This window comes from Sinocyclocheilus rhinocerous, unplaced genomic scaffold (genome assembly GCF_001515625.1).
Source record: "Sinocyclocheilus rhinocerous isolate Xijiao unplaced genomic scaffold, SAMN03320098_v1.1 scaffold1322, whole genome shotgun sequence".
Lineage (NCBI taxonomy): Eukaryota > Metazoa > Chordata > Actinopteri > Cypriniformes > Cyprinidae > Sinocyclocheilus > Sinocyclocheilus rhinocerous.
Window position 1 is genome coordinate 78,533 of NW_015657497.1, and position 19,720 is coordinate 98,252.

General features: G+C 37.3%; 1 protein-coding gene across 1 annotated transcript in view; it reads left to right on the plus strand.

Annotated features, from left to right (window-relative positions):
- The window catches only part of LOC107721151 (cadherin EGF LAG seven-pass G-type receptor 1-like), a 127,680-nt gene that overhangs the window by 38,394 nt on the left and 69,566 nt on the right, over window positions 1-19,720 (plus strand). The window contains exons 2-5 of the mRNA XM_016529021.1: window positions 4,011-4,649; window positions 5,838-6,060; window positions 6,834-6,949; window positions 13,098-13,186. Coding sequence (XP_016384507.1) covers window positions 4,011-4,649; window positions 5,838-6,060; window positions 6,834-6,949; window positions 13,098-13,186 — 1,067 coding nt within the window. The remainder of the gene's footprint in view (window positions 1-4,010; window positions 4,650-5,837; window positions 6,061-6,833; window positions 6,950-13,097; window positions 13,187-19,720) is intronic.

Genomic DNA, 19,720 nt, shown 5'->3' on the forward strand with positions numbered 1-19,720 from the left:
TCCCCTCCTTTGCGTGACACTAATCTGCGGTGATTGGTCCGAATGGTCTCATTTTCATTTCATCATGCCTGTAATGCCTGATAAAGCAGTGTTTGTGAGCGCAGTGGTGCTTTGTGTACAAAAATGTCAACATGAAACGGCTTGGGATTCGTTTTAAAAATGACTCGTTTCAATGATTCAGAGTCGACTCTTTCTTTTGAGAGACAATAACTTTATACATGGTGCACTTTCAGATTTAAAACTTGGCAGGATGTTTTCATTCACTTAGAGCTGTGTTACACACTGCATGAAAGGTCATTTTCAAAAATCCATAATAGGGGCACTTTAACAATTCACACCCTGAGTATGTGTGTGTGTGTGTGTGTGTATTTATTAGAGCAAGACAATAGAAAGTCGCATGGTTTTGCCTTACCGTACCTAAAGCAGGTCAATGAGTTGTAGAAAAGGGAGGGATTCATGGCGGGTTCCGCAAGTGTTATTGGCTCAGTGGTCAGCACCTTTGCTTCCTTTGTTATGATTCAAACATTTGAACTTGAGGGAGGGCCATAAAATGCTGACGGTCACATTGGCACAGAAACTGATTTTCATTGGCTCCTGAAGATATGTACCTCACCTACAACAGCCACATCTCCACTCATTTAACGACTTGTTATAAACATTGTTGCCCTGGGCAGCATCTTGTAATGAAAGACTGTTTTTGTTTACTCGTATGTTTAATTTAAGAAAGGAACATCTGTAGAAGTATCGCTGATTTTAAACTATTTTAAACACAAATAAAGTAAAGCTGTTTAGGATGAGCATTGAGATTTGTCTTATCTTGCATACCAGTTGTTTAGTCATCCTTTGCCAATAAGAGGAAAACTCATTTCATGCCAACCCACCCCTGACACACTCTGAAACACACTGAACTGCTCCTCTGTCCTGTTTGTGTCAGATCACTGCTCTATGACCGTTGTGGATAATGACAGGGAATGCTAATGGCAGAGTTTGTTATCCCATGTTCTCCATGTAATTACATTAGTCAGCTTGAGTTAGACAAGACGCCGGTCTAAGGGGAAGAAACCATTGTCAATCATTTTGACAGCAGCGGGCATGCTGGGATATTCGTGGCTTTTATCCAATACCTGTGATAAGGTGAAGTGTGAGGCATATCGCGCACTTAACAACTTCAAGTTAAACATCAACATACAACACATACAAATTAAATGTATTTTGTTTATTGCTTATGTGCTTATGTGTGTATAATAATAAAGTTTATCATACTGAGACAGTTTGTTGCTGCCTCATAAAGTTAATACTGTTAGTTCATAAACTAATCAGTCTTTATTTTCGATTTGTGTTATCTTGATTAATGATGTGTAATGATAAGTGCTAATGTATCGTACTTTCATAGACTGTGACACCAGTTGACAGACTTGAATAATTGATAAAGCAATATACATTGTCAGGCTGCAAAGAAGTAGACTTATTTGTATGCATTGACTAACATACATACACATGTAAAGTACTTGATTATATTTGAATATATTTAGTGTTATTCAATATAACATTTAATGTGCTAAATTCCAGCTTCATCATTACAAATGTGTTCCATTTTTATTTGAATATGACATACAAGTTTCAGTAGATTTCATTTTAGTGCATCATAATTGCTTTGTCAGTAAATTTGGCAGTACATATTAACCATATTTCAAAAACAATAGAATTAACTATAAAATTATATATATATATATATATATATATATATAGTCCTACTTGAGTCTCGAGTTGCTTAAGTCCTACTTTACAGGGTAAAAAGCGCTCTTAAGTATATTTTAATCTACATTTTATTATAATTGTAATAAATAGGCAATTAAGTGTCCAAAATCATTATATCCAGTTTGTGCTAAAGTGTATTTTTAAGCATTTTATTTAATAAGTACTCTTTTTATATGAGTTAACACAATTTGTTTATTCATGAAGAGGACATGAGAGCATTTTGCATGACAACAACCTTTGCCTGGTTATTGACAGCAACAGAGCTTTACATTGATACTAAGCGAACAGCTGACAGACTAAATATATACCACACTGCAATGTCAGGTGGGAAAAAAATCAGGAAAACACATTCTTTTTTTGTACTTTTGTACAAAACTTGTGAATACTGACAGCATATTTTAATGTAGTGAGTGGGTTAAACTAAATAAGAAGACAAAGCTTCTTTAGAAGAAATCTAGTCAACATTTCTGATGACTTTGAATTATTTTTGTGTAGTTTGGAATCAGAGCAAGAGCTGCTGGTGATATCTATGATGATACATTGTTTAAAAACACATTTCCCCATTTTGAGAGAAAAGACCTATTTGTTAGAGCCATCTTTCATCTTAGAAAAGCACAAAAACTAGTAAATATGATATTCCTGTTTTGTTAGGCATGGTGCCAACAGACATTTTCATTAGCATTCTCCCCTCTTGATAAAATGGCATTATCTGTGCCTACAGTGATGTGTCAGCTAATAGATTTAATTTGCAAGAAAAGCAGGCACAAATGAAAGTATAATGGATGCAATCACAGTTGCTGTGAAAGGAGTTGTCTTGCTCTTTTAAAACAAATAGAGCTTTTTCTGCTCTAACATTCATATGTAATGAATGAAGATGTCACAACCAAGCTCTTGCATATATTGCTCATTTTAAACACAAAAGCCAAACGAGAACAACAACAAATCTGATAGAATTAGAAACAGCATGCAATCGGTGATCAAACTGTATCAGGTTCAGCCTATAATTTATAGTCAATGCAATGTGCTTATGTCATCAACTTCAGTGAACCAAATGTAGTGCATTACATATCAGACAGAGTTGGGAATGTGACCCATTTACTGGGAATGGTGACTGTCCCACACCCCCTTCTCTTGTGATTTATGGCTGTGATATAATTTAGAGACACATAACTCAACTTAAAGACACAGGACACCTCCATATTTGAAAGGCCTTAGCCACATTGTTTTGCCGGGGGTATTAATTGGATATACCAGCTGTTCTGCAGTTGTATCCTTAGCAAAACAGAACAGTCAGTGCGGTTCTTGTGGGAGCTTCCTGTCAAATCCATCCTCTCCACATGAAAATAGTGAGATTCAGATCAGATGTATGGCTGTGCAACTTAAGACCTTTAATCGGACCTTGACTATATTATCTATACTATATTATCACAGGCAGTAAGTACTCCAGGCATAACTTTGTAATGTAATACAGTGTTATTAGTTCAATATTCTGTGTGCTATATTTCTACACTTTATGAAGAAAAGAACAGTTGAAACGTTCTTTAAAATATCTTTTTATGTTTTACAGAAGAAAATCATACAGGTTTGAAACAACATGAGGTTAAATAGGCTACAATTCCTTTAAGGGTTTGGAAGTTTGTCAGTTGTACAGTGTAATGTCACTAGTGAAATAAGAAAATACATATTTTTTTTGCACACTTGTGCTGAAGGTATTGAAAGGTATGGCCAGTGTAGAATGAAGGGTTGTTGTCTGTTGCTAAGCATTTTAACTGCCCACTGACCTCAGTGACATATAGTTTGCATTAAATCAGCAAAGTGGAAGCAACTGTCATATCCTGAAAGCGTATAAATTCTAAATTTTGTCATTGAGTATAAAACTGTAGTTGAGGTCACGTACAATCCCATAATAAGTATTCCAATCCTTTTTGCACTTTTGAGGAAGAAAGCGTTTACAGTATTTTACGGTTGTCAAGTCTCCATCATCATTTTTATGGCGTTAGTTCCAACAGAGAAGATGAGTTTGTGTCCTGAAGCAAGATACCAAGATGATCTGTCTAATTGTGGTGCAACTTTGTAGTAATCCTGTCTGTTAACATGCTTTCTTCTCCAATAGAAATACTGTTATCTTCCGGAAGCAACTGACTTCCAGCTGAAACATTCCAAAATTCCAGAATTCAAAGACTAGAGGCAGGTTGTGTTTTCATGGAATGTAAAACTGAATTATTAACAGGCAGTTTTTTTATAATCTTTAGATGGTATCCACCAAGTGACGGCCTTCTGTACTCTCCGTGTGACCATAATCACTGACGAGATGCTGACAAACAGCATCACTGTCCGTCTGGAGAACATGTCCCAGGAACGCTTCCTATCCCCGCTGCTCTCTCTATTCGCCGAAGGTGTGGCAGCCGTCCTCTCAACTAGTCGAGAAGGAGTTTTCATCTTCAACGTCCAGAACGACACAGATGTCAGCGGCAACATACTCAATGTCACCTTCTCCGCCTTGCTTCCTGGAGGAGCTCCGGATCGCTACTTCCCTTCGGAAGAACTTCAGGAGCAAATCTACCTGAACCGAACTCTGTTACAGAAAATCTCCAGCCAAAGTGTCCTTCCATTTGATGACAACATCTGCCTGCGGGAACCTTGCGAGAACTACATGAAATGCGTCTCTGTGTTAAAGTTCGATAGTTCTCCACCTTTCACAGCCTCTGATACAGTTCTCTTCAGACCAATCCATCCGATTAACGGCCTGCGCTGCCGTTGTCCAGCAGGCTTTACCGGCGACTACTGCGAGACTGAGATTGACCTGTGCTACTCAGGTCCATGCCACAACAATGCCCGCTGCCGCAGTCGAGAAGGAGGGTACACCTGCGAGTGTCTAGAGGACTTTACAGGTGAGTTTGCAAAACATTTTATGGCAGGGGGAGGCCAGTCCTGTCTCTGGAGATCTACCTTTCTGTAAAGTTCAGCTCCAACCCTGATCAAACACAACCAAACCAGCTATTTAAGATCTTCAGAAGCACTTCATGATTACAGAAGGGTGTGTTCGATCAGGGTTGAATTGAAACTCTACAGCTAGGTAGATCTCCAGGAGCAGGATTGGACGCCCCTGTTTTATGGCATACAGCATTTGTGTGTTTTGTCTGTACACTTGCAGGAATATGGTTTGTGTAGGGTGGTTTGTGGTTAGGGAGCTGTTTTTTGTCAGGAGCTGAAGGAATGCTGAGGGAACCAGAGGGTGGAACTGTCAGTCATTTGGGGTAAACCACAAATAGGGAAACCACCAGAGCCACTGCCTTCAGAAGCAAAAGTCAGGGTGTCCTTGTCACAGGTGGACAAACAAGTGGAATGATGTGTCCACCTGTGAGGGACTTATTGAGTCTTGAGCAAAGATCATGCTATGTCAAATAAAGCTTTGTGTCTAAATGGCAAAATATAACATGAAAGACTTGCACAGTGAGGACTATATCTCATCAATCTCCAGTTCGGAGGCTCCTCTGCCATTCCTGACCACCTCCCCTTCTTTATCAAGGCCAATTAGCCCCTCTAATCATCTCCTTCAGTGCTTTTAAGGTCACAGTTCAACTCCAGATATTCTGCATCCATTATAAGAGCGATGACAGCCTGCCTCTCAACATCTATCCCTTTCTGGCTTTCTCACATTAGAGGGAAATAGATCTGTCTATTTCCCTCCAAGAGAAAGATTATCCCAAGGAAATCAGGGGTCATTACAGGCGGAGAGACTGCCATCCCGTTCCCCCGCCACACATAAACACCCTTTGTCCAGATCTTGTCTGGATAATGGCTGATATATAACACTGCATGAGTTGCTTGTCCATCCTCAGTAACGGAATTGGTGGTGCCATAGAGGAACTCTTGGATTGTCAAGTGCTTCCGTATGGAAAGCTGAGACTAAGTCAGGGCTGAAACTTTGATTTAAGGCCAGTATAGCAGTGCTCCTGGAGGGCCAGTGTCCTGCAGAATTCCGTACCAATGTAACCTACCTGTCAAGTAATTATGTACACCTTGATAATTTAACTTTCAGTTTACAATTTTACTTTACTTCTGATTATCCTGTGCAGGTGAGAACTGTGAAATAGACACAGGCTCTGGACGCTGTGTCCCCGGGGTATGTAAAAATGGAGGTGAGTGTGTCAACCTGCTAGTGGGCGGCTTCACATGTAACTGCCCCTCTGGAGAGTATGAGAAACCTTTCTGTGAGATGACGACACGCAGCTTTCCTGGACAGTCCTTCATTACCTTTCGAGGCCTGAGACAGAGATTCCACTTCACTGTCTCCTTCATGTAAGTGTTTGGTTATATGTGACAAGAAAATTGTTTATGACCTCTATGTCATGGCTCTGTTTACCTATTTGTTACGCTGACACATCTGCCTGAAGCTTTGCATGCTGTAAAGTGTAATTTGTTGAAGAGGTTGCATAAGGAACCCTTGAGCTCTGTCTGGCTGAGTGGCATGCCTGGACTTATCTTCTACTCATTCTGGGTCATACATGGATAATCTTAATGTCAAGCTCAAATCAATTTTGCCCTTTCTGTAGAATTTCTTTTAGCCTGTTATCTGTTGGATTTATAAAGCAAGAACGACATATGGATAATTTGTTTAAAACTGTTGTAAAGTTGAAAAATAAGCTTCTTATTTGTTAAGCAGCAAATGTTGAGACAGGGTCACTAGAGAAATATTTGGACTCCTGTGCTGTGTAAAAACAGGAAGGGCTATGTGTTGAGAGAGCACTATCAGTGTTTTTCTTTATTTGTATCATCTTCCTGTAGAGCAGCTGGTCTCTGACTCCTCTGCCCTCTATGAACTACTTCCTGTTTCTGGACTTACGTTAACTTCCTCTCTGATATTTTTTTCTTTTCCTCCCTTGATTAATAGATGTTATTTCTTCTGTCTGGCTTGGAGGTTTCTTGTAGCGCAATTGATTTAAGTCTTGAGTTCTAGCATATGAGAGGTGCAATCAAACCTTGATAGATGTAAAGATTTATGAGGGGGTAGTGCAAACATTTAATAAAACCTGTAGTTCTGGTTGTTCTGATCAATGTCTTTTTCTGTGCAGGTTTGCAACAAGAGAGAGAAATGCCCTTCTACTCTACAATGGTCGATTTAATGAGAAACACGACTTCATTGCTGTGGAAATCATTGAAGAACAGATTCAACTCACCTTCTCAGCAGGTACAAGTCCTACCACTGTTACAATTGAGAAGACCAGGTCATCGATATGATGAGCCATTTAATATTTTTATCCTAAGGCAGATAAACTAATAATCTGTATGTAACAATATGGGAAATGAGCATGCACAAATAAATATTCAATAATTACCAAAAAATATCTAATATTTGCCATTAACCGATATGGCGCCGATATTTTATTCATCCCTTACCAAAGGATACTTTAGTCAAGTATGTGAACACAAATTATTTTAGCTATGCAAGCTCGATTTCAGATTGCGTGTCAGACCACACTTTCTCAGCATTCTAATGCTATAGCATTAATGTAAACAACAAACAATAATGTATTCTGTGGCCAGTTTTTTTCTTTCAGTTCAACTACTGTTATGGCAAGAGCAACAATTTGAGGAGAGTTTTGCAGAGCATGTTAGATAAAGTTAGCTAAATTGTCAACATTTTTACAGCTAGCTACGTGAATAATAACCGTCAGTTAAATTCACATTTGAAGGTAACTCTATCGTCCCCTCGAGTACTGAAGTTTGTTACAACAATACTAACACACCTTAAGCATGTACAAAAGGACCGTGCACTTCCAATATGTTAGTCAAGCGGTCACATATGCGCTTGTGCATTCATATAGAGTTCGTTTCAGTCTGAATGTCAGATTCACTCCTGGGACAGCAGACAGTAGTGTTGACAATATACGGTAACATGAGATGACATCATGCTACGGTAAACAGCTTGTTTGTGTAGCCATGTGTCACTTAGAGAGAGAATTGATCTAGGTGAATATGTTTACGACAAAGGATTTATATGTTGTAAAGTGTCCAAACTTTAATGAGGCTATGCAGTGACCCAGATGGTCTTTTCAACATCTCCATGCATGTGCAGGGGAAGACACACACACACACACACACACACACAAACAAAAACAAAAAAAAACAGCATATACTCAAAGAATATAATTAATTTAAGTGTCATTTTAAATCACATTTTCCTCATTTCATTTATTGAAGAGTTAGGGCCAAAGAAAATATTTCCAATAGTTTCACTGACCAAGTTAATGGTATTTTGAAAATAAATTTTGATTTTGATGGCTGCAACATGCTGCAAAAAGGGGAGACAAATCATTTGTTTTATTAAATTATGTAATTTAATTAATCTTATATTGACTTTATTTTTGTTATTTATATGCCCTTTTTTCCTGTTATTTTTCTAATGTTTTTTTTTTTTATGGTTCTGCATCGTTTGTAGTTTTACATTCATTTGCATATTTTGTAATAGATTTTTTTTATAAAATATTTTTGCTGGACTTATATCTTGGGTCCTCATCTGCTATGCAGTATACACCCAAATCCACCAACTGCACAGCGTGCCGTTTCTCAGACACAAAGTAGACCACTGAATTCTGGTGAACAAGAATTAATTTAATTCTGCCAACCTCCAAACCCTCATCATTACTGGCCAAAAGCACAACCATGCCTTTCCTGTACTTTGTTCCTTTCAAAGTGATTTCAGTAGCTACTAATGTATTGCCTGGCTGAAAATCAAAATGATCAATTGATTCCTTGATCGCTTCGTTATAATCATCTGAATAAAACTCAGAGCCTTTCTCAACTTGCACAGAAAGCTGAAAGAGATTTCCAGCACTTAAGTAGGCTTGGAGAAGCTGGTGCCTTTCTGCAAGTGTTGCACATAAGTTTTTGAAGTTGTGCAATTTTCTAGCACATTGCTTGAAATAGGTATGCTTGCTCTCAAACCTCATAGTCCATAACCGAATGAGTGGTCCAAATTGTTTTATGAGCTCTGGGTAATGGCACAAATAATGATGTTTAGGCTTGAGAGGCTTAGAAGGGAAAGTCACACACCTGAAATGAACGTACTCATCAATGAGCACTCTCAGATAAGCGACCTGATCTGCCATTATTGCTGGTGCACAAATTAGGTCTACAACTAGTCTGAGAAGCAGAACAAGCTGCCACACTTCTGATTCTGGATCCTTAATACGGTGTCCAACAATAACTGGCAAAAGTCTTAGAAGACACCAATTCTGCACAGCGTGACCACAAAGTTTCTCACTCCCTGAGTTAATCTCAGCTGGTTTATTGGCAGCATCATTTCCTGTGTACTCAAACTGCTTAATATAACGATTAAGCTCTGTGAAAGTAAAGCATTTTTCTTGATTTACCAAGTAATCAATGTACAGCTTAAGATCAGATGCCACAACACCCTCAAAGAGGTCATGGCCAAGGCAAGGGGGCAAACCAGGCTGACAAACATGAAAATAATTCAGCTGATTGAAAGGGGAGTTAAATTTGACTCCATCAACTACATTATCGCCACTGGCTGCAAGTTCCTGAATGTTTCTCTCATAAGACTCCACAGTTCTCTTCAAAGCAGGTTCCAAAGGTTTGGCATGAAATGTGCCCCTGTCAATGGTGCAATACCTGCAGAAATGTAGGCTTCGGCTAAAGTTCTCTACAAAACCACCAATGGTGTGGGATCCCAGGTTGTCACCTACGATGGCACACAAAGAAGCTTTCAAAATTTTGCCATCATTCACAACTACACTATTCTCTTCAAGATCTTTGAGATCTTTAATTAATGTTCTAAAAACATGAGCTGGTCCAAATTGCTTAAAATCTTGCTCATTACACAAAAGAACGAGCTGCATGTGGTCTATGTTTGACCTGTTATGAGGTAAAATATCAGACAAGGTAAGATAAACTGCCAGCAATTTGTGTTTTTTTCTGGCTGAGCCCAAAGGATTTACCACCTCGAATGAATCCTGATAAATGATCAAACCCAGAGATGATGGATCAGCTTGAAACAGAGCAATTTCAGAAAAATTCTTACCATCCTTTAACATCCCGAAACGGACCATTTTCAGCTGTTTGTGAGTGCATATGTTCATACTGATCCCTCACAGACTGGCACTGAAACAGAGCACTGATGGTCTGCTTAACTGGGACATACTGAGCAAAGCACTCTTTCCCATTTCTTTCACTAACTCCTAGAAAAATAGGGACTGGCTCAACATAGTGGAAATCTTGCTTGAAAACAGTCTTTCTCCTCTGTGCTGTACTGAGAACACCACTATTACAAGCTGTCAGCAAATCCTCCCTAGACAACTGATCAATCACGTCATTAATCCTCTCCTCTGATAATTCCAGCAAAGCAAGCATTTCTTTCAGTTTGCTAAGATGATAAGACTGCCCAATGTCATGGATATTTTGAAATTCTTCAACAATGCCTTGAATGGTAGACTCAGGTAATAGCAATTTAGCTTGCAGTTTCAGATAGAAGAGGGTTAAATTTCTTAGAAAAAGAGATTCATCCACAACTTCAGGAAAATTGTGCTCTACAACCTCTGATCTCTCACTCTCAGACACAACATCAGAAACTGGAGTTTCCATGGCCATAGCAGGCTCTATCAATTGGTTTACAGAGCACATTTTATGAGTCCGTGATACATGTGATGCGAATGTAGATCTCACCTTAAATGTCCTGTTGCAACCAAATGGGCACCGGATCTCCAGACCTGACTGAATGTGGCTCTTCAGATGAGACAAAAACTGCGTTAGGGTCCCACATTGAACTTCACAAAAGTCTACATGGCATTTAAATGTTTTATCACACATCTGTGCCTGAAACTCTTTAGCAGAAGTGTGATGTTCTTTGTGATGTCTGTATATGTGGGACTTCAATGAAGAAAACTTTGTGAAAACATGTGGGCAGTCAGGCACACCACATCTAAATTGTGAATTAGGCACATTTCTATGCAATTTCACATGCTGCACAAAATTTAGGATTGTGCTACTCTCATTATTACAGAATTGACAGATAAACATGTTCAACTGCAATAATAAAAAAATAGCTAATAACGTTACATACACAACAGTAAAGCACGTGCACAGCAATTTCCAATGTACTTTCTAATGAACAACTAAAGTACTAATATGACTACATGCACCCTTATAAGTGATATTAACATACAACTAAAACTTTTTAAAAAAATCATTACAGCAACTTCATCGAACAAACACGTGCTAATTAGTTAATGGCTGGGCAGTCGAGTGAACCACTAACGTTACTGAGTTACATAAAACCTACACAATTTAAATTTTATTAATGTAATTGCAATGTTTTAAAGTTTACGTGACTACTACCAACAATCCAAACTTATTTTATACCGAACAGCTATCGAAAATTTAATAGTAACGTAATATGGCAGACAGGTCACACTTTCAAGATGAAAAAAAAAAAGTTAGTTACCCAGCTAAGTTAATCGTAACTTTGGACTCAAAAAGCAAATTCCGTAGCATAGAATTTAACAGATATTTATCCCTTTTGAAACGTCACAAAATAAAAATAACAGTTACACAATGAAAGATATTAATGACTGGTAAAATAATTATTGGATGTACCAGGATTTCAAGTTTTAAATGAGGCATGAATTATACACTCACCTCGCCTCACTCTCACTCTTTTGATGTCCTCTTCTCTAGTAACCGCAGTGTTGCCAACTTCTATATCGTAGCGTGCAGGAGTTGAGCGCGAAAATTGAAGAGTGCCAAATGTCGCGAGAAGTCCCAAGATGTCCGCTGCTGATGACGAAATGACATCACACGCACGCGCTACGCCGATGTAGTTGTCTAATCATGTGTGTTTTTTAAAGCAAACAGTTTTAAACTAATAGATGTGTACATTATATAATCATATGTCAGAGTCAACATGGTGTAAATAATTCGTTAAAAAGGCTGTATTTATTACAGTTGACTGAGTACCAAAACTGGATTTCAAAACTTGTGCAACAGTTTTCTTCTATAAAAAAAAAAAGAATATATGTATACATGATCTCCTGTAGCATTTACTGCATAATCATGTTCCCAGAATATATAGGAAAATGCAAAAACATTCTTAGATACTACTGTAAAATTTACAGCAATTATTTAGCATGTTCCCACAATTCAAAGCAAAATACAGTAATGCTGTAAATTTCAAAATACAGTGGTCTATTGTAAATATTTACTGTAAAAATTACAGCAATTTTTTACAGTGTGGTTATAAATAACACAAGATGAGCACTGCCCTATAATGGGACTGTTGATCTTATAGCACACATAAATCTTTCCCAGCCAAAGAGAACAATGCTGTGGAGCCTGTTTTACATGCTGTACCCAATGACACTTGCACTAAAACTGTTCTTTTGACCATTTCAAGGGGCTGGCCCACCAGCCTTCTTAGTTTTTCAGTGATCAAAGGGTACAAAGGTGTACAATTTCATTAACAAAGATATCAGGTTTAAAAAAAACATCTTAATAAATATATAGCTTAGAACATTTTTGCAATTGTTTATCAACAAGGCCACAATGTTTGGTTGTTCTTTACTGATTCTTTATGAATACCAGTAGGGGCTCCTGCCCTGGGTAAATATTCCTCTAAACCCAATGTACATTGTTGCTCCCCTGCCCTTTGAATGAACTCCATTGATGAGAGAGAATATCTAAACTTGATTAATAGTTGTTATGTTAGCAGTTTTGTGCTGTAGCCACTAAGTGACTTTATATTGGACCAGAGGTTACAAAGCCACAATTTATACAAGAAACACCCTCATCGCATACCAAAACACACTCTTTGAGCTATATCTGTTTTTATGTTATACTCATAATTGTAACATGATGAACATTTGCAAGTCTTTACCAACTTTTCCAACTTACACATAATTAACATGCAGTGTTAGAAACAAACTAAATGTATTTTAGTAAATTTGTTCAGACAGCAAATTTGATTGAAAAAAAGATTTACAGATTAATTTGAGCTCCTAATTTTTTTTTGCAAAATATTTAATTGCTCTTTTGTTGTTGTTTTCAACATAACCCATGTTTTTATATTTATATTACCACTTTTGTTAGTTGTATTTAGTGTAACTTAAGCGTAAGTTTCCTATATAAATAGCTTACGTGTAGTTTGCAGCTTTTTGTTAGTAGTTTGTATAGCTAGGTATTTTTTTAAAGCCTAACTTGAATATGTTTATGACTTCTGAAACTGTATTTTACCTACTCATAATTTAAAGTAGCTTACATATACAATGCACATGCCTTTCTCCTGTCATTTAAATGAATACTTTTTTCCTGTCTTACTCTCCCAGGTGAGGCTAAAACAACTGTCGCACCTTTTGTACCAGGTGGCGTTAGCGATGGCCAGTGGCATTCGGTTCAGCTTCACTACTACAACAAGGTAAGACATTAAGTCTGTTTCGCTTTTAGTTATAGGAATAGTGTTGTTCCTGAAGATTCACTCTTAATCTGGAAAACCAGGACAAGTTATGGATGTTGTTTGTTCCCACGATGGTTTTCTTACTATCCACTTTCATCTGACCTGAGGAAGACAGATTATTTTATTCACGGAATCTCCGTGTTTGACTTGCATTGCATTTCAGTCAACTGGAGATTGTTTTCAAATGCTTCCACACCCAAAGGCAACAGTGTGTTATCACGACATTGCATAATTAAGTCTAAATGCTCTTACTAACATGTTTTTGCATGCGTTGCTTACTCTTCCGCTAGAAGATTATGACTAGAGTTTATCTCGTGTTGCCCTCTCCATGTGACAGTCCCAGAAAGACAATCTGCTAACTGGAGGCCATAGTATTTGTTTAAAGCTTCAAAAGAACTAATGCACATGGGTAACAAAAGACACAGTCGTCTTAATTTCTGTCCTGTGATTTTCGACTCTTCCAAGCCCAGAATATCAGAAACTAAATATGCCATTGTGATGTGCCAGAAGTCTTCCTGCTTGTAAGAGATTCCAACTTGAGTTTCATAATACTGCTTTAAAGATCGTTTTCTGTGTAGAATATCCTTGTACTCGTATAAAGTGAGCAGTTGTTGGGGACGGAAACAATGAGGAGGTCTCGAATTTCAATGGAGAAGTTTTAGTTTACTGCGAAGAGGGTAATGCAGTTTTCTGTAATGACTTTAATTGATGAAGATATCTCAGACTAGTGTATTGTTGGATGCTTCTAAAGATATGACAAGACAGAAAAGTTTAAATCACAGTTGTTTATAAAGCTAGTTTAAATTTTGCATTGGACTATTTTTGGTTTTTGAACAAGCATTTGAACAAACCGTGTATTAAATTACTAGTGTTTGTAGTACAAACTTGAATGGTACCGCAAATCCTGTTTTTTTTTTGGGGGGGGGGTTGAGAACTTTCAAAGCATCTGTACTTGGCAACCACACAGCACACCACAGCATCATGTGAGAGAGTTTTGGCCTAAAAATCTAGTTTAGAATGAAGTGTAAATTGTCCCCTATATAGTATACTAAGGGTTATGCAGTTTTTGCTTTCTTTTTGTCGTGATTGAGCACATACTAGTTTGAAGAACTCTTATGTCCAGCCTGAGTTGCTATTGGTGGAACACACACACACAGACATTTACAAGGCACTAAATAAAAACAACTCATAGTGGGTCCCGAGAAGGTGTTTAGACCACCATCCAAGTGGGAGTCCTCACACACGGCTGTGTCAAAAATACTCCACCTGCTTCCAACACACACACAGTAAAAAAGTAACAAGGAGGCCAGAGACACAGCAAGTGTGTGACAGCCTGCAGCTGTTGCCGAGTGTGCGCAGTGATTGACCATGGTGAACTGTTTAAACACACACACATTGGCACAGGAGAGTCACTCTCTGTGTGTGTGTAGGGTCACGCTTGGAGTTGGAGGTGAAACTGCCCTGAACCATGTCTCGTGGAGTGTGAGAACTGTCAGGAGTGGGTATACTGTCCAGATCTAAAGACATTCCTCCACAATCAGTTAATGCTTTCCCTGATTATCACCTCCACACAGCGCCAGAGAGAGGCCATTTGGGATTTCAGAGGATTTCAGATGGAATCTGCTCATACTTTCACAAGCTTTTAAGGTACCGCTGCACTTAAGGGAACTTATAGAAAGACAAAGTGTTTTACTCATACCTAATGCCCAGTGCTTAATTTATGGGGTCAGAGGGTGAATATGTGGGTGGGTACATACTAGATTTTATGCTGTGTCAAAGAACACTGCAAATACATTCATTTCAAAACGGATGGTGCGTCAGAAGAAAAATGCATGAAGGAGACGTTATGTAATGTGACCAAAATGTTAGCTTTTTAGCCACAAACACTTTTGTCCAATAAGAATTTAAGAGAAAATATTGGAAGAACTAACTTTAACCCACTTGCTGGGCAAAATTCCTTCAAACTGTTGCACCGCCATACCAGTAGATGACTTGAAAGACAAACTGACCACAGAAGACAGTTTATACCAGCCCTTCTCAAAGTCCGGACTCCGAGAATTCGATCCGGACCCGCCTCCACTTTTAGTATTTCAAGTGCATTCGTATCACTCAGACCTCCGTGGCACACACACAGGGGCGCACGAATCAGTGTTGCAGTTTTTACTGACTTTTTTGTAAGACAAAGCGCGTAGCAACTAGCGACATTTTGGATCAACCTTTTAGCTTTCATTCAGTAGAATAATATCACCGGTTTTGTCCCGCGAGCGCGAGGTTTTTCCCGACTGGCAGAGTTAGCAGCACATTCAACTGACCGATCCGCAACAGACTTGTGAATGAATGAGTACAAAACAGCGTTTCCAAAAACCTGTCACGGTTGACTGGGCATATGAACATGAATGTAGTTTGTCTGTAAATATAAACATATTTTGTTACACAGATGGACGTTTGTGCTGCATGATATAAATAAAGTAATATAATTCACTGCTGTATAACAGCAATTCAATATTTTTGCAGTTAAGTTGAAGTGACTTTCAGTGTTGGGAAGGTTACTTTGGAAATGTAATGGGTTACAGATTACAAGTTACCCTATTTAAAATGTAATAGTAGTGTAACTATTTCAATTACTTTATTAAAGTAATGTAACTGATTACATTTGAATACTTTTTGATTACTTTTCTAAATTTTTAACAAATGTTTTCAAATAATATTTTTTTATTTTCAAACATTTAAAGCAGTCACGGTTAACTTTACAGTAGGACACAGCACTAGTTAGTATCAGACTTTCAAAATCTTTCTTCACTTGAATTAAGATAATAATTATTTAATTTAAAGCACAGCCACCGCAAAATCAGACTTTAGCAGCTATGTTTACTTTGAGATCATTCTGCGGTTAAATACAGATTTATGATCATAAGATTTAGTTTAATACTAGCTTTTTGAAATCAAAATATTTGCATAGCCATGACAAGTAACACTGGCATCTAGCAATGCTTTGGAAAAAAAAAACTGGTAATCTTTAAAAAAAATAAAGCATATGCATAAACCCAAACAGGAAATAAAACAGTTAATAAGTATGTGTCCTATTCTGTGTCCTAAACTCCTGAAACATTGGTGACTCATATTTTAGAGCAGTCGGTGCAATTTGGGAAAGAAATAAATCAAATCTGTATGTGTGTGTAACACTGGCATCTAGCAATGCTTTGGAAAAAAAAAACTGTTAATCTTTAAAAAAAATAAAGCATATGCATAAACCCAAACAGGAAATAAAACAGTTATTGAATAAGTATGTGTCCTATTCTGTGTCCTAAACTCCTGAAACATTGGTGACTCATATTTTAGAGAAGTCGATGCAATCTGAGAAAAAAATAAATAAAATCTGTATGTGTGTGAAAATATTCAGATGTAACCCCCTTTGTAATCTTTAACATTTTCATAAGTAACTGTGCAGTACTTTACAGTTCAGCGAGTAAACGCGAGTACGACTTGATGACGTAATGAATATGATAATTGCATATATAAAGTTGAATTGTTATATAAAGTTATAAGAATGTTTATTAAAAACAAGTTTTGTGATAACAATTATTTCGGACCTTTTCACGTTGATGAGAATTCAGATTCGGACCTTTGAATGTAAACTTCGAGAACCCCTGGTTTATACTAATGCCTGATATAGAACCCCTTGTGGCAATGCAGAGAATTGCGTTCTGACTAATTTCGGAAAAATATGGCTTTATTGTGTTTTTCTTTTTAGACATTTCAGAGTTTTGCTAAAGGCAGGGAGAGGTGGGGGTGTGGGTGGGTTCTGTTATTATTATGACAACAACCTATCTATCTAATCTGATGATGTGTGAATAGATGCTCCATTGATGATATCACAATAAAGAAGGCAGAAAAGACATTTCTGAAAGACATCACAGGAATACATTACTTTTTTTGTAAAAATAATATTAGCATAGGAGACAGTTGTTTTAGATTAACCTATACTAATATTCCACGATATTGTTGTTTTTACTGTACGTTTGATCAAATATATGCAGTCTTGGTTGAGCACAATTTTAAAAAAAACAACCCAAACCTTTGATCAGTAGTGTATATTTTATGATTATCAGAGTATGATAGTGTAACAACATCAGATTATTGGAACCCGAATCATTGTGTGCTTCTGTATTTACAGTGACTACACACATTGCAGTTCTCACAGTTAATTTCAGACCTTTTATTTTCACCCAGACATTTTCCTGCAGCTTAGAACTGGATTCCAGCTTAGTACTCATTACGTACTGGATATATATTACAGACACTAATCTAAATTCCCAGACATCCCCATATAACTGTAGCTATCATTCACTTATGAGTTTCAGCTGTTGAGACAAGTGCAATATATTTTTGTATGACGATAATATTTTAGGATGATTAATTTTAATTCTCATAAATGGACAAATAAATGTAGTTTGTCCTTGTGACTTTGTAATTTTTGTAAAAACTTCATGCGGTTATATTTAGATTAGTGTTGGGTGATATGCTCCATAGTCATATCGTCCTATCGTCAGCCTGTGAGATTGCCCATACACCATATTATCTTGCTAATTTATTTAATTATTTACTTACCTAGTTTCATAGCCGGAGAGTGAACGATGTTAGTGTAATCTATTAACTACACATTATATCGTTTTAGTCAAGTATATAGATGCCATGTCATAAAATATTTTTAATATCACTGAATTTGTATTTAACATGATAACAGTTTAATAAAAAAACATTGTAAGTTACTAATTATAATGCTTACATTTCCTCAGTTATTCAAACAGCAGCTACAGAAAACGAGCAAAGAATATTTACATTATCAAAAAAACATCATCACAGATCTCAGTTTAGTGTGAGTTTATGCACTTAAAAAAAACAACTCCCGTTATAATCAGTGAAGCTATCTACACTGTATGTTGAATAAATCTTTTATACTTACATCATATGTACATCTGCACTTGGTTGTTTATGATGAGAGAATTGGCGAGAGAGCAGAATTCAGTCAGCGAGCGCACGCACTGACCAACAAAACTGGTGTTTCAGCGATGACTCATCTGAACGCTTCTGATTGGCCATTGCATTTATAAACTCAACAGAATCGTGTGTGATTGGTTATAACGTAAAAACGCAGAAAAAGAAATATGATAGAACAAATAAGCCCTACTATTAATTAGATAATAATACTAGCCTGGTAATAATAATAATAATAATAGTAATAATTATTATTAGTAGTAGTAGTATTATTATCGTCTTGATATCGTCAAAGGCATCAGCCACAGGCGATATCTCTAACAATATCGATACATGATACTATCATCTATCGGCACAACCCTAATTTAGATCCCTACAGAGAATCGCTTAGTACCTAGGTGCGTATGTACATAGAAAACTGGAAAAGTACATCATTATGTACTAAATAAAAACATAAAACCTGATTTAACACAGGCCACACTGAACTCAATTCAGTTCAACTTGGCTTCATTTTTAAATCACTTTTAAGATTGAGATCAAAGCACAATGGTTCACAAAGCAGCTTAACAAGGAGGCAGTACTTCATGACTTACACTCACCGTGAGTAAACACGAGACCACTGGGAAAAAATAGTTAGGAATAAATCATTTTCTGTTTTGCATACAGTAACTTGCCCAAAACAGTCTAGTTTGCCTAATAAAGACAATTGCACAATATTGGAAGTAAAGTGAGTGGATTTAGGGTTTAAAGGCAAACAAGCAGCATGCAGGTCATAGTAAAGGGTGCCAGCTCACATTTAATTTAGCCTACGGATGGGTGTGACGGAAGCGGGCAGGCTTACTGGGAGGTCATGAACTATATAGATGCTGGAAAATGTTCAGTTAGTGGAATTTACCGTTACTTTTACTTTTACATGCTCATACACACATGTAGCAGTGGCGAGTGGTGACTTTTTTAACCGCGTATGCTGAGTGATAAGACCCCCCCCCCTGGCTTTTAGGACACTCAAAAGGGATCACAGATGACAAATAGCTAAAAAAAAACACCGTGGCAGGTGTCGATTTAAAAGTATGCACATTTCCTACCTTATTTGTAAATGAAATTCATCTCCAATCCTTCTTCTATAGTTTCAAGTTTATCCATTATTCCAATGCAAGAAAAATATAGCTGGTTTTCCAAGTAAAAACCGCCAAATAAATTTTACACGTAGTTACGTCATGATACGTAATCAGAGGGTGGGGAGATGGGGGGGGGATTCGCCCACTCTACATGTCTCTGCATCTGCTAAAAGATTTTTTTTATTCCTAGTGAATAGGAGTTAAAATTCCCACCCGGGTGACACTAATAACAGACCATGCAAAATACCAAAAAATATTTAAAATATTGCAAAGTAACGTTGCAACCTTGCAAACAATAATAAAATCAGAGAAAGACTTTAACTGTAAGCGACGCGAGCATACGCAAAACAAAGGGAACAATATGATGTTTGTTATTATTAAA